The 13,469-nt window shown below is 39.5% G+C and overlaps 1 protein-coding gene across 1 annotated transcript; it reads right to left on the bottom strand.

Moving 5' to 3' along the window:
* Window positions 1–318: 318 nt before the first annotated feature.
* Window positions 319–10,992, bottom strand: ca4a (carbonic anhydrase IV a). The gene is made up of 8 exons (XM_050040255.1): window positions 10,713–10,992; window positions 5,810–5,854; window positions 4,053–4,217; window positions 3,822–3,967; window positions 2,933–3,025; window positions 2,770–2,836; window positions 2,182–2,345; window positions 319–2,064 (listed from the first exon to the last, which is right to left on the bottom strand). The coding sequence occupies exons 1-8, from the start codon at window positions 10,777–10,779 to the stop codon at window positions 1,885–1,887; spliced, it is 927 nt and encodes a 308-aa protein (XP_049896212.1). The 5' UTR covers window positions 10,780–10,992; the 3' UTR covers window positions 319–1,884.
* Between the last annotated feature and the right edge of the window lie 2,477 nt (window positions 10,993–13,469).

Raw genomic sequence — 13,469 nt, 5'->3', positions numbered from 1 at the left:
GTGCATTGTGTGTGTAAGTGAACTCTGGCCAAAAACAGCCTCCGTAACATCAAGGACAAGTCAATTAGAAAAGGATTAAGGGATTGGGACCCGTGAGCGCCCTCAGACTCTCCCGAAAGAGCGAAGGGGAATCGCATGGGAAATTGAGAAGCTCGTCTGAGCTCGTAGCAGACAAACAACAGAGCCAACAGAGTGTATTCTAATATCACTTTTCATAGTGCAGAGATGCCGGGAGCAGGGCCGACACTGAAGCTAAACACTGCATTTGATCACTGGTTCAGATAGCTTGAATTGTGCCCAAGCAAGCAGAAGAGATCATTAAAAAGGCATGTAAGTCGTTTATTCTTTTGGAACACATTCTCCATATTATTTATGACACTTTCAAGCATTACAACCAGACAGTCTCATACACTTGAACATCATAAGTAAACTTGATTGGTCATGAACAACTTGATGCTTCATATATGGGTTTGCATTCAGTACTATATATCTATATAAACTTTGCAATACATAAATAACAATAACTGTGCGTCTCATATCAATATACACATTCAGTACATAAATACATGTGTACAATGACACAGCATAGAAATATAACTTGATGCCTTTTATGAAACATTGGAAAATATACAGATTCCTTGCTCGCTCATTACAATAAATCTTGCTGGAAAATTGCACAGATCTCTCACTAGAATACATGACGAGTCCTCCTGAATAAATGAGTGAGGACTCAGTGGGGTGTAATTCACAGTCGATAACATTCAGTGCATCCGAGACCCTGTAATACAAGCCATGAACACAGTCACATGTTGTCGAGATGAGCTCACTGAACTTCACGGGTCAAAAATGGGAAATGCCTGAGGTGTGGGTATGAATTTTGGCAAGCACGTTTTTTTGTGTGTGTGTTTGTGTAGCTTCACTCCAGCAGCTCATTATACACATCTGGGACACAGAGACATGCGGATTCATGCGAGTGTTTGAGATGCATGAAAATAATGACGTCGGTTTGAGAAGTGACATTTCAGAAGTGTTGCTGTCTCCTCACACTGCAGAGAAATCAGGCTGTTGCTCACTTTGTTAGCATCCCTGCATCTTCATCTCTTTCTCAGGTGTCAGCAGCCTCTGACTCTGGGAGGAGATAGACTGCAGCTCTGCTCTCAGAACAGCATGCACTTGTTGTGGATTCAAGGTGAGACCTCCCCCCCTCCCCCCTTCCCCAGACCATCTGCTGACTGAGTGGCTGTGTGGGGTTCACCTGACGGCCGCGCTGTGTGCTCCTGGACTTTGACTGAAAAGTCAAACTGCTGACTCCTTTGACCGCTGGCTTTGAAATGGAGCGTGTTTATGTGACTCAGTTCTGCTATTATTAGCTCCACGCCGTTCACATGTCCCATTGAGAACAGCACATCATGTGCCAGGTCATGGGGCTGACTTTGGCACTCAACCATCGGCGACTCACACTGACATAAAGCAGAGACTAAATTTACCTGACATTGGGCAAGGAGTACGAGGTCTAAAGTATGTGAGAGTTTGTGCTGGTGTTTATAGGATGATGCTGTGCTGTGAAAAATTAGGGCATGACTAAAGGATGTGAAGTCTGAATTCAGTTGTCACTTGGTAACCTGCTTCTTTATGGCACATTCATAATGCTGAAATAAGACCTACTGCTTTACTACGCATGCATGAATGCTGATCGAACCCTTACAGCACCTTTCGTAAGGCGTCCCTTGAACGCCTTTGTCATTTGTGTTGTAAGAGAGGAATACCAGGGGAGTCATGCCTGCACTACGACGTTGTCCATCATCTTAGCGACCATGCGACTGAGGAGTGATACAGAACTTAATGTGTTCATGGATGTCGCAGTGCAGCACAGGACGCCTCGCTCTAGTTGGGGTGGGATAGTCCCAATGCTGTGGCGATGGCGGCCATTAGGAGGGCGGAGCTGGCCAGGATCACTGCACCTCCGGACCGGTACACCTGTCGGCCGTTCAGGGGCTGGACCGGCCTGAAGGTCCCCACCATCGGCTGTCCGTCATGAAACTTGAGCTCAGAGAAGACCCGCAGCTGGAGTATCAGATGATAAACACAGTTGTTAGGTTACAGTTTATGGAAAGAGATGATCAAGATGACTGAATCTAAATTCACTTGCATTTCTCTACATTTTGTGGTTTTAATCCTAACCTGATCAATGCTCAGATGGATGGGATTCTCAAACACAGTCCACACCACAGCCTCAGTGCAGCCCGGAGTGGTCAGGGAGCCCTTGTAGCGGTAATAGGTGGTCAGATTCTGCTCTGGCGGGATCAGTTGTGCCAGAGAGATGGCAGGCAGAGAAGTATTGGCATCTGAAAACAGAGAATCCACAGAGGAAACATTAGCAACGCTGCTGTGCATCCAGGGCCATTAACACCTATTCATCTGTTTTTATTTTTTTTATTTTTTTTTACATACCACACTATGACTTTTTTTTAACATATTATACTATGACTTTTTTAAAACTTTATAATGACATACTATATGACTTGAATTTTTTAAATAACATTTTTATGGCATGTTATTTTTGTCATACTATATTGTGATTTTTTTTAAATAATATTTTCTAAAGCATACTATACTATGACTTTTTTTTTTATAAAATCTTAATGATTTTGATGACCTACTATACTATGAGTTTTTAAGACTTTTTTACATACTATACTATGACTTTTTTTTATGATATTACATATGTGCAGCCATGTCTAGTTGCTTATATTGAACTTCAGAACTTACCTGTAGTTTTGATGCTTCGCAGAGCGTTGATGATGGGATCATACTTTCTGTTTGCACCACTGGACCTCTAAAAGATATACACGTTTCATCAGCATTGTGTCATTCAGACTTGAGGTTTGTAATAGCAGTTTGATCTCAGTAGTAAAGGATTTAAAATAGTTACATCGTAGAAGAACCCAAGGACTGCAACTCCCTCTGGATCCGCTAGTGCTGTTTTCAGATCAGTGTAATGGTGCTTCATGTGAACAATGTGCAGCTGTAGAGAAAATATTACTGATGTTAAACCTTTTTTTGCAAAGTCATGTTTTACAGTATGTGTAGAATCTTATTGTAAATGGGACAAAATAAAATCAGTTTGCAGACATTGCAACATTTGTTGAATACATTTCATGCTCTAACAAAAACCAATGATAGACTATCAGTTCAAGTTTATCAGCTCTTAATCAAAAACGTGTCTTAAAGGACTTAAATGACATGATCCTACTAACAAGTCTGTGTATCCAAAGCCTGCTATATCATATTCATCTGTTCCATTGAGCTCCATTATTTCAGAAATACTTTTAGAAACAAGTCAGTGAGCCACATCATCGTTCCTTCAATGCTATGTGTCAACCCTTCATACACCATCCTGCTGCTTTAAACAGTTTCCAACAAATCCACTATTTATTCCTGCTTGAGTAAAACAACAGCCATATATTTATGGCCTGTTTTAAAGATTTATGTCTAGAATAGGAATGAATGTGCTGGAGGCTGGGAGCCACAGACAGAGTACGGAGGTAGGGAGGTACTGAAAGATGGACTGATGCACAGTTAGTCTTGGTCTTTTAATGAGAAAAATTACACTATGCTTTAGCCTTACACTATAAATGTACAGTAAGTTTACAGACATTTTTAAAAAGTTTAATTTATAGAGTAAATCAATCAAATTCAAATTATTTTTCTGTTGTACTCCTGAGTTTCCAGCCTTAATGTGTGAGCGAACCTTTAACAGCTTCAGTTTATAACTTGACTTAAGACAGGCTATGTGTGTTTTGTTTGTCAGGTTAAGGTACCTCCATGGGATACTGCTCCCCGTCGATGGTGTGTTCAGAGCCAGGCCCTCCATTGTTGCCCCAGTGCAGGTGGAACTGCACAGCCTTGTAGGTGGATGGCAGGCCTCCTTCTGAGATGGTGCTCAGGTGAGGAATTCCAACCTGAACTGGAGTGTACACACATCAAGCATTTAGACGTCACATGACAGCTTCAAAGATGGGTATCTGATGTTTAATGGAAAATATGCTTACCTGAGTGGCCATTGTTTTTGATGGTGCCTCTGAAGAGCTGCTGGTAGTTGTCGAACTGGAAAGGTTTCAGTCGCTCGTCTGGCAGAGTCTTTCTGGTGACAATGTTGATGGGCGACTGGTATCTTCCATCACAGTTTCTGTCGGCGTGGTTCCACTTCTCTGGTCCTAAAACAAGAAAAACACAAGTTACACAAGTCTGGTTTTGGAGTGGGTCATAACACAGAGAGAATTTTTCATTTGGGTTTTATTGCTTTGAAGTCTCACTTTAGACGACCACTTGATTTTAATCAAACATCATTCTGTGGGCATATTGGGTAACATTTTAGATTGTTTTTTTCTTCCCGTCTCTCTGACAGGACAGCTTGCGTGACTGGCAGACTGTAAATCCTTCACTACCCAATTCATGCATGGAGTACCTCAGGGATCAATCCTCGGTCCTTTACTACTCTCCAACTACGTTACCTTTAGATCAAATTTCAAAATCATCTTATGGATTTTAAATCTAACTGCTGCTTTTGAAACAGATGACCACTTGACATTAATTGAACATCTTAAGCATTCTGTTGGCATATCCGGTAATATTTTACATTGTTTTTTTCTTCCTGTCTCTCCGACAGGACATCTTGTGTGTCCATCTACATGTTGCCTTCAGGTTAAACATCTCAAAATCATCGTATCGAGGTTTCATTTTTATGCAGGTGGTTCTCAGTTTTACTATTTTTGTTTTACAAATACAAGTTTTACAATTGCAGTTTAATGAAAAACTTGTTATCTCAGAGCCTCCTTCAGTAAAGTGCTAATAAATCCAATTAGTATCATAGATTTAATATTCTTGTTTTCATCCCCGCATTGCAGAAATCCTAGTGTCACATTTGATTACAGGCTTAATTTTGATTGACAGGTGAACCATGTTGTCCAATCCTGCTTCAGCTGCCTCAGCAAGACTACAAACAAGACCAAATACAAGATTGCAAATTACACCAGTATTAGCATCTCTCCATTGGTTGCCTGTACGTTTTAGAATAGATTTAAAGACTTAAGTGATCACCTTCAGTATAAAGGCATGCATGGGATTAGCACCGGTCTATATTTCTGACTTGCCAACCCCATACGAGCCTGAGATCCTTGGCTAGGTCTCGATTAGTAATTAAACTGTAAACCAGAGCCTGGCCTTTTGAAGTCAGGGCCCTACGAGTCTGGAACAGCTCTTTATCTCAACTCAATCACCGGAAAAAATGTTGGCAAAACTGCAAGCCACAGATTTGTTTCATTTGTACGTTATTATGAAGTGTATACACTGAGAGTTAAGGGTTCTTGATGTTTCAACAATGCCAAAGGTAACGTGGAGTTAGGTTTAGACACAAACACCACTTGCTTATTATTTGGAAAAGATCATGTTTGGGCTTACAAACAGCTGCTTTTTATGGTGCTATCCCTGTGGAAACATAGCAACAGGTTGCTAAAAAACACCCGTGTTTGGTGACTAATAAGCTCCTGGAAACACAGCAATGACGCGCTGAAAACAATTGGTATTGTTTGTTGGTCTTCAACAGTGGTGTGCAGTGTGGCTCGTCTCGCCTAGGTGACACACCGTCTAACATCCCCTCCACCTCCTGGTGTCAGCTCATGTAGAGATGTTGATATAGCATGTATGAAATGTACAAATGGAACATATTCATGGTTTGCTTTTGAAATGTGGTTTTGAAAAGTTATTTTCTATTTAACAATGTTACACTTTTGTATTTAAATAAGCTTACCATTGCACGGGTGATCACAGGAGAACTGGGACTGATAGCACCAATCTGAAACACAGGAAATGAAACCAGTTTTATCGAGAACAAGGTTTTCATTGACGAGACATCTCCATCTTGAAATTTTCTGTCAAAGCAAATGATGTAAAGAACATGAACACACACTGTATCAGTCAGCCTGCACCGTTAACCTCTGAGTAACACCACTGAGCCTCGGCCTATTGTGAGAGCAGAATGGGATGTTTCTTCTCAACGTATACACTGACAACTGTCCAGCTACATTTTATGTGTATTTATAAATGTGTCCTTTTTTAAAATAGTTTATTTTTTTCCTTTACTGCAATCAGTGAATTGTTCTCCTATTGGTTTAAGTCAGCTGTTATTCCCGGCTATACAAATCCCCCTAATACACAGGAATTGTCTTCCTATTCAGAAAAAAAGTCAGCATTTGTGCTTTATCTTTCCGTGCTATCAGAATACACACAGAGCTAATCTTTTGCATCAGCGAGGGCCCATTCTCACATGTTTGTCTGGGGGTTTATTAATAATTCACAATTGGTTTGCATGTTTCCACCCCGTACTCAGAGACAAATATCTGCAGCTATCTCACACATCAAATATTTATGAAAAACACACATGCCATTGAAAAAATACGGGGAGGGTCTCCCACTCTGTTATTAGACTGGTGCGAGGGCTTCTCCTGGTGTTTGTGAAGGAAGTCAGTGTTTGGTTTCTTTGCCATGTTGGTAAGCTGTTTCCGCCTGCTCTGGCATGATAATGGGGACTGAAAATAAATGTAGCATGGGGGCAAACATTTGGGTGGGGGGTTCAGATTATATTCACTGGTGCCATCATTCACCGTACTGGCCGCAGTAAATAGAGAGATGCTCATGTCTTTGATTCATTTTGAAATTAATATTCTTGTTGCAGGATTTGCATATGTGTGAGCGGAGCGTGAATACTGCAGAGGAAGAAAATCTTCCAACTCAGAAAATTCCTAATTACTCTGTGACTACCGCCTGGGTGCTGAGGGTATTAAAAGATTATGATGAATTTCAAACCTTGACTCACATTCTCCTGCTGCATGGTCTAACAGCACGGGCGGTAGCTGTGAAAATGTCTCCTCAGAAATCTACATTAAAGGGTAACTTCAGTGTTTTTTGACTGGGATCCTACTTTCTCATGATTTTGTGTCTAAGTGACTAATGGGAAAAAACGTTTTTAAAACTGGTCCAATACTCAGCGAGTGCTGCAGCCAGCAGCCATGAAACAGGCTGTAATGTAACCATTTGGGGCATTTGTGCACCATCAATTTACATCCACTAAAATTTGGTTTTTGTCACTGACAGGCTCAGATTGTTTTTCTAAGTGTCTGACAACATTATGGAAAGGATCCTTACAGAGATAGAGCTTTTTGTTAAAGAGGAAGATTTTTTTTGTTTAAGCAGAAACAGCCCCAGAATCGCTTTCATCAAACTCACTAGACTCCTTAAATAAACAGAAGTTCATCGTAAAACACACTTCATTCAAAGTCGACAGAAACAAATAAAGTTAAAAAATAAAAATAAAAAAATAAAAAAGGCCTTGGTTCATCTTTCCACTTTTCAAACAATCACCAGCTCTGGTTTGGTTGAAATAAACCCTTAACTTCTATACACGCTGAAATTATTATTATTTTTTTTAACCCTTTGAAACCTGGAGCAACATCACTTTTCTTGTACTGTTTTCAGATGCCTTTTGTGAGTATTTAAACCTTTGCACCCTGAGCAAATTGGTGTGATTTCTTTCAAAAACATGGGAAAAAAGGCAATGAGCAACTAAGAAATGTCCCACAAATTGTAAAAAACAAACAAACAAAAAAAACCACAGATTTGGGAAAAAAAAAACACCAGGGGAAAAAACTATATTTATAAATATTATTCTAACATTTTAAAATTATGTTACAGAATTATTATAATTTTTTTTAGCAATTTTTCCAGGTGATTTCCTTGTTTGTTTTATTACAACATAACTTTATTTTTTCTTGTTTTTAATTTTCTCTTTTTCCTAATTTCGTTTTGATTTTCTGGGTCACTTCTTCTTTCGTTGCTTGTTGCCTTCCTCCCACGTTTTAACAAGAAATCAAGCCAATTTGCTCAGGTTTTAAAGGGTTAAATGGAGTCTTGTGGGTTTGGAGAAAGCGATTTCTGTTTCGGGGGGCTGTTTCTGGTTAAACAAAGAGGATCTTACTCTTTAACAAAAAGCTCTATCTCTGTAGGGATCTTTTCCATAATGTTATCAGACATTAAAAACAATTTGAGCCTGTCAGTGGCAAAAAACAAACACTCTTAGTGGACAGAAACTAATAGTACACAAATGCAGCGCTCTCATTTAATACTGGACTAGTTTCAAAAACAGCTGTTCCCATTAGTCACTAAGACACAAACTCATGGGAGTTAAGGGTCCAGCTGTAAAATACTGAAGTCACCCTTTAAGGCCCCAGCTAACATCATTTCTAACATTAGTTTTATCACAGCTGTGTGAGTCCTACAGAGTAAAATGTAGGCTACAGATTACATCTGATGACTGGGATAATAAAGCCTCTCCTTCATCAGTCATGATGCTTTTTATAAAACATGACAGCGGCTGACTGACAAAACTGCAGTTAAAGTTTATCCACCTCCACCAACTATACAAACACATAATAATCCGGTTATATAACAGGGTCACTGAGTATTTTTGCTTTTCCTTCTTTTTAAAATAGGTATTTTTACATACGTATTTTCACGTCTTCACTGTGACTGCGTGGGTGGTATCGATGGTTTTAATTAAGTACTGACTGAATACTTCCTCCATCATTGTCCGTGAGTACAAATATCTATTTTTATGGCTCACAATCGCTCGTTTTTATCTCAGCCAATCAGATTTCTGTCCGCACAATTCTTGACCAATCGGAGCTCGGCTTTGATCTCTGCGCGGCGCAGGGGCGAATGAACAATATGAGGTTCAATGGATCTGAGAGCGCTGCCAAACTAAGGAAACTGTCAAGAAGGACAAAATAAAACAAAGGGCAGTGAAAGGAAAACAAATACAGGCCACGTCTGCGAGCACGTCGGCCACGGTGAAAAGCTGATGTGAATAATGTGAGTGCGTGCCGCGGAGACGGATCGTTTCATGCCATTGTGTTGGGTGGGCCAGACATAAACTGTGCGCTGCAGACGCTGCGCGGAGCACACAAACACGTCCCAAAATAAAGGGACAGATTGAAACTTTATACCCTGTCAACCTCGCACAACCTTGTGCAAACGAGATGTTCAGGAGTGGTCTTGTGTCATTGTTTTTTTGGCTGATGCATTCATGTCCCGGTTTAACACCTCAAACACACAGCACGTTCCTCTCATGCACACAACTTGTTTTGCACCTGCGGGTCTGTGGTGATGAAATGTACCCACAATAATTGAGACAAGGAGCGCTCTCGTGGTGCGTGTGACCGACATTAGCTCCTCCTCGCTGCCTGAATGAGCGCGCATCAAATCCCCCAAATGAGCCACACTGAGCGTGTCTAATAGTTTGGAGTATCTACATGGACTGGTGCTTTATCTCATGGCACAAAGAGATACTCTAAAACAATAAGTCACGCGTATTGTTTAACTCAGGGAGTATTATTGGAGCTTTTAGCTTTGGCTCAATACGCGCTCAAATGACGGTAATTTCTGTTTTAGGGGGGCTGTTTCTGGTTTAACAAAAGGAATTTTAATTTTTCACAAAAGACCTATCTCTGTGGGGATCCTTTCCATTATGTTGTCAGTCACTAACAACAATCTGAGCCGGTCAGTGACAACAAGTTTAGTAGCACCGTTACCAAACAGTTGTTGGCTGCAGGAAACCATTTACTCTCTTCTCTGTTCACGTGACTGCTTTTGTCTCTTTAAGGACTTAATTGGACTTCTGAGCAGCCTGAAACTAATTATACATCCTGATTTCAGCACATTTTCAAGAACAGATGCCCGCACAGCACAAGACGGATATGAATTCAGGAGGAAACGCAGCAGGGGCGCGTTGGTGATATTTCCCTCCAGATGTGTTTATTTGTTAACTGATGACTAATCGCACCGCTTGAAAAGCCTCCAAGTCACCAGCCAGTCATTTCTGATCATTCACACCATTAGAGACCTTGTGCCAAACCGCCACTGACATTAACGCCTCACTATCCCCCCGCTGTGAATTTGGAGACATTGGCTGCGCGCAGCTCGACGCGTCTCTCTGCGGCAGCGAGGACGCAAACGTCTGTCATTGGCTCAGCGTGGATGTGAGCAGGTGCACGAGAGGCAGAGGGAGAGATAGAGACACAGAGATGTGTCCGGACACAGAGGGAGTCTCAGCTCGGACAGATCTGCCTGCTCGTGTCTCACACAGGATCCTATCATGCCCTTGAACAGGGACAAGTGATGTCGGACGCGCGGAGGAGCTGCCCGGTGCCACATCAGTGTGATGGAAAGGGCAAGTGTGTGTGCGAGGGAGCTGTGGCTCTTTTTTTTCCCCCTCTGCGGAGCATTTTTATCAATCTGTCTTTTTAGATTTTTGGGATTCTGCGGCATATTAAGTTTATAATTGAATAAAGTGACCGGCATGGTTGGAAAAAATGGTAAAAAGCAACTTCACCTTGCTGCACGTCACTCCATATTTAATGTTCAGTGTTTCTATCAATTAAATTGCTTACATTAAGTCAGATATTTATAATCTAAGATGCTCTGGTGTAAAATAACCTCACATTTTGATCAGATATATACAAAAATACACTTTAAAAGACTGAAATTCAGCAGAATAAAAAAACCTACGATTCACTCAATTAACCAACCCCCCTGACAGTATCTGTATGCATATAAGCAGTACAGTGTCAAGATAAATCTAAATCATAATTTCCACTCACCTCCGGCTCCTGTGCAGATTGTCCAGGATGATGCCAGGAGAGCGAACAGGATGAGCTGCTGCTGCATGTTGGAGCTGAGTCGAGCGACAGAAGGCAACACAATGACTTGTTTTCCAATGTGATCGCATTCTTGCAGGGGGTCTTATACTTATCTATCACCATACCCCGACAGGAAAGAAAGAGTGGCCCCTCCCCCTTCGGGCATCGCCTCTAATAAAGAGGTAGTGATAAGAGGGGGGCCCCCGTCAATGGGCTCCCGGTGCGCAAGAGCCAGATCCAATGCAATCATTGCTGATAGAGACACTTCAGGCCGGTTTGATTGGGAATCAGAGGGAGTTAATCATCAATGTGGGGCGGCTCTCAGAGGAGTCACTGTGGAGAGAGAGAAGAATATTCTTGTTATTATTCAGCTCTCATGTTCCTTTGCACTAAAGGTTAGAGAGCTCATTGGATTTCACACAGTCAGCACCACATATGCTCTGTATCAGCAGCTTACTGTATTGAAACTATATCATACTATATCATCACACTATGAAAAATACTCCATTACAATTAAAATTCAAAATACTACTCAGTAAATATACAAGTATTAGCACCAAAATACCAAAAATAAAAGCACTCATGATGCAGAATGGCCCCTGTCTGTGATATATTATTATTTTATTGCATCATTATTATTGATTTTGAAATTTTTGAGGTACGTTACTCGAGTATTTACTTTGAGTATCTACATCTCACTTTTTACAGCACTACATTTATTTGAACTTTAGTTACTTCACAGGTTCTGATTATTTATACAAAATATAATCAGTTAATAATGTTTTTTTAATGTGATATTACAGATTAAACTACCCAACAGTATATAAAGTGATTAATATGAGCTCCAGCTTTACCAGCTGCAACACTAAGGAGATGACAGGATTAATATATCAGTAATTATAATCCAGTACTTTTACCTTTGGTATTTTAAGTATATTTTAATACTAATACTTTGTACTTTTACTTCAGTAAGAGTTTGAATGCAGGACGTCTACTTATAACAACATTTTTTACACTAAAGAGGTGGGACCAAGTCGTTGCTTTGCAAGTCCCAAGTCATAAACTTTGAGTATTGAGTCCTAAACAAGTCACAATGTGATCTTCAATAAATGCAACAGCATTTTAAGAACAGAGTAATAATATATTAAATTTACAAAAATCTTTGCTTTTTAAAATCTTTTTATTTGTTAAAACAAGTTTGTTTGAAGTTGTTGCATCTTTGTCTGTAATTTCTGGCTCACATGTTTTACATATTGCAATTTTCATTTATTAAATTATATATTTGACCACTGCATAGTTTACTAAATGATCTTTGGTATAATTTTTTCAAACTGGCGCTCAGTAATGTAACTTTAGTTCCTCATTGTTCTCTCCTGACACTTGTTTGGATGCTGTCACATTGGTTGAAACAAAGTGGATCAACTGGGGAATTCAGTGTCAATGTACTGCGAATGAATTGTGTTAATGTGAGCTGATTCAGGAGATGAACTGATTTGTGGCACACTTTTTAAATAACACATTTTATAATCTTTGGTCATGGAGGAAGGTCTGAGAGAAGTGAAGAGTCAAAGTTGAGTTGCAAGTGTTTTTTGATTTTGACAAGTCCAGTTTAAAGTCATCAGATTTGTGACTTGAGTCCAGACCTCTGCTGAAGCATTAATACTTTTACTTTAGTAAAATATCTGAATATTTCCTCCACCTCTGTGCTTTATATTTTATGTAGCAGCTGATTCCACATCTGTATTGAAGCTTATATGATGTTTAAAGTAGCATACTATAAAAAATACTCCATTACAGTTTAAAGTTTTGCATTTAACAGTATTAGCACCAACATGTGCACATCATAAATGAAAGTACTCATCATGTCAGTGTCATTATTGTGGATGTGTTAAAAAGCAGCAGTGGAATGTAACTAAGTAAATCTACTCAAGTACCATGCTTAAGTACGAATTGGAGCTACTTGTACTTTACTTGAGTATTTCCATTTTCTCTTTTTGATAGTCGAATAAGTAAATTTTAGTGCAAAAATGACTAAATGAATAAATAAAGGTTCCAGCATCTCAAATGTTAAGATTTTCTTCTTTTAATAATTTAAATATTTTTTAAATTTTTTTTAAGGTTTTCTTTTTCTTTAGATTTTTCTGCAGAGTTATTGTAAATACTAGATTTTTCTGATTATACATTTACCTAAAGAACATTGTCAATGCAGGACTTTAACTTGTAGCAGAGTATTTTTACCATGTGATGTATTTTTACTTAAGTGAAAGGATCTAAATACTTCCTCCACCACTGCTGATATGTATTGAAGAGTCAGGCTAATTATAACTAGTTTGTAATAATGCATCATATTTTATAAAATGGTCATATATTTTCATCCAAAAAGTAACGAAAGATGTCAGATAAATGTAGTTGAGTAAACAGTACAGTATTTACCACTGAAATGTTGTGGAGTAGAAGTGTTAAGTAGAAATACTCACGCACAAGCACCCCAAATTATACTTAAGTACAGAGCTTCAGTAAAAGTACTTTCTACCTCTTAAAAGATCAATGCTAGAATTTAAATTAAAGTTCTGTGGTTTTAAACATGTGATTGTAACGACTGTGAGGATTAAAGAGTTAAACACTGAGTGATAGACACACACACACACAGAGGGACACACACTCACCTGAGATATGCACATCTAAAGGATGATATCAGGTGAACTCTTTAAAAAGGTT

This window comes from Epinephelus moara, chromosome 3, assembly GCF_006386435.1.
Source record: "Epinephelus moara isolate mb chromosome 3, YSFRI_EMoa_1.0, whole genome shotgun sequence".
NCBI classification, from domain to species: Eukaryota; Metazoa; Chordata; class Actinopteri; order Perciformes; family Serranidae; genus Epinephelus; species Epinephelus moara.
The sequence above is the reverse complement of the archived record's forward strand: the minus strand, read 5'-3'. Positions and strand labels throughout refer to the sequence as shown.

What these genes read in the sequence shown, in the direction of transcription:
- ca4a (XM_050040255.1), bottom strand. Translation starts at nt 10,779, where the DNA reads ATGCAGCAGCAGCTCATCCTGTTCGCTCTCCTGGCATCATCCTGGACA. An exon ending in GGGAGCAGTATCCCATGGAG is followed by an intron (nt 3,026 to 3,821) that starts GTACCTTAACCT and finishes TTTTCTCTACAG; the next exon opens with CTGCACATTGTTCACATGAA. An exon ending in TCCTTGGGTTCTTCTACGAT is followed by an intron (nt 2,837 to 2,932) that starts GTAACTATTTTA and finishes TATATCTTTTAG; the next exon opens with AGGTCCAGTGGTGCAAACAG.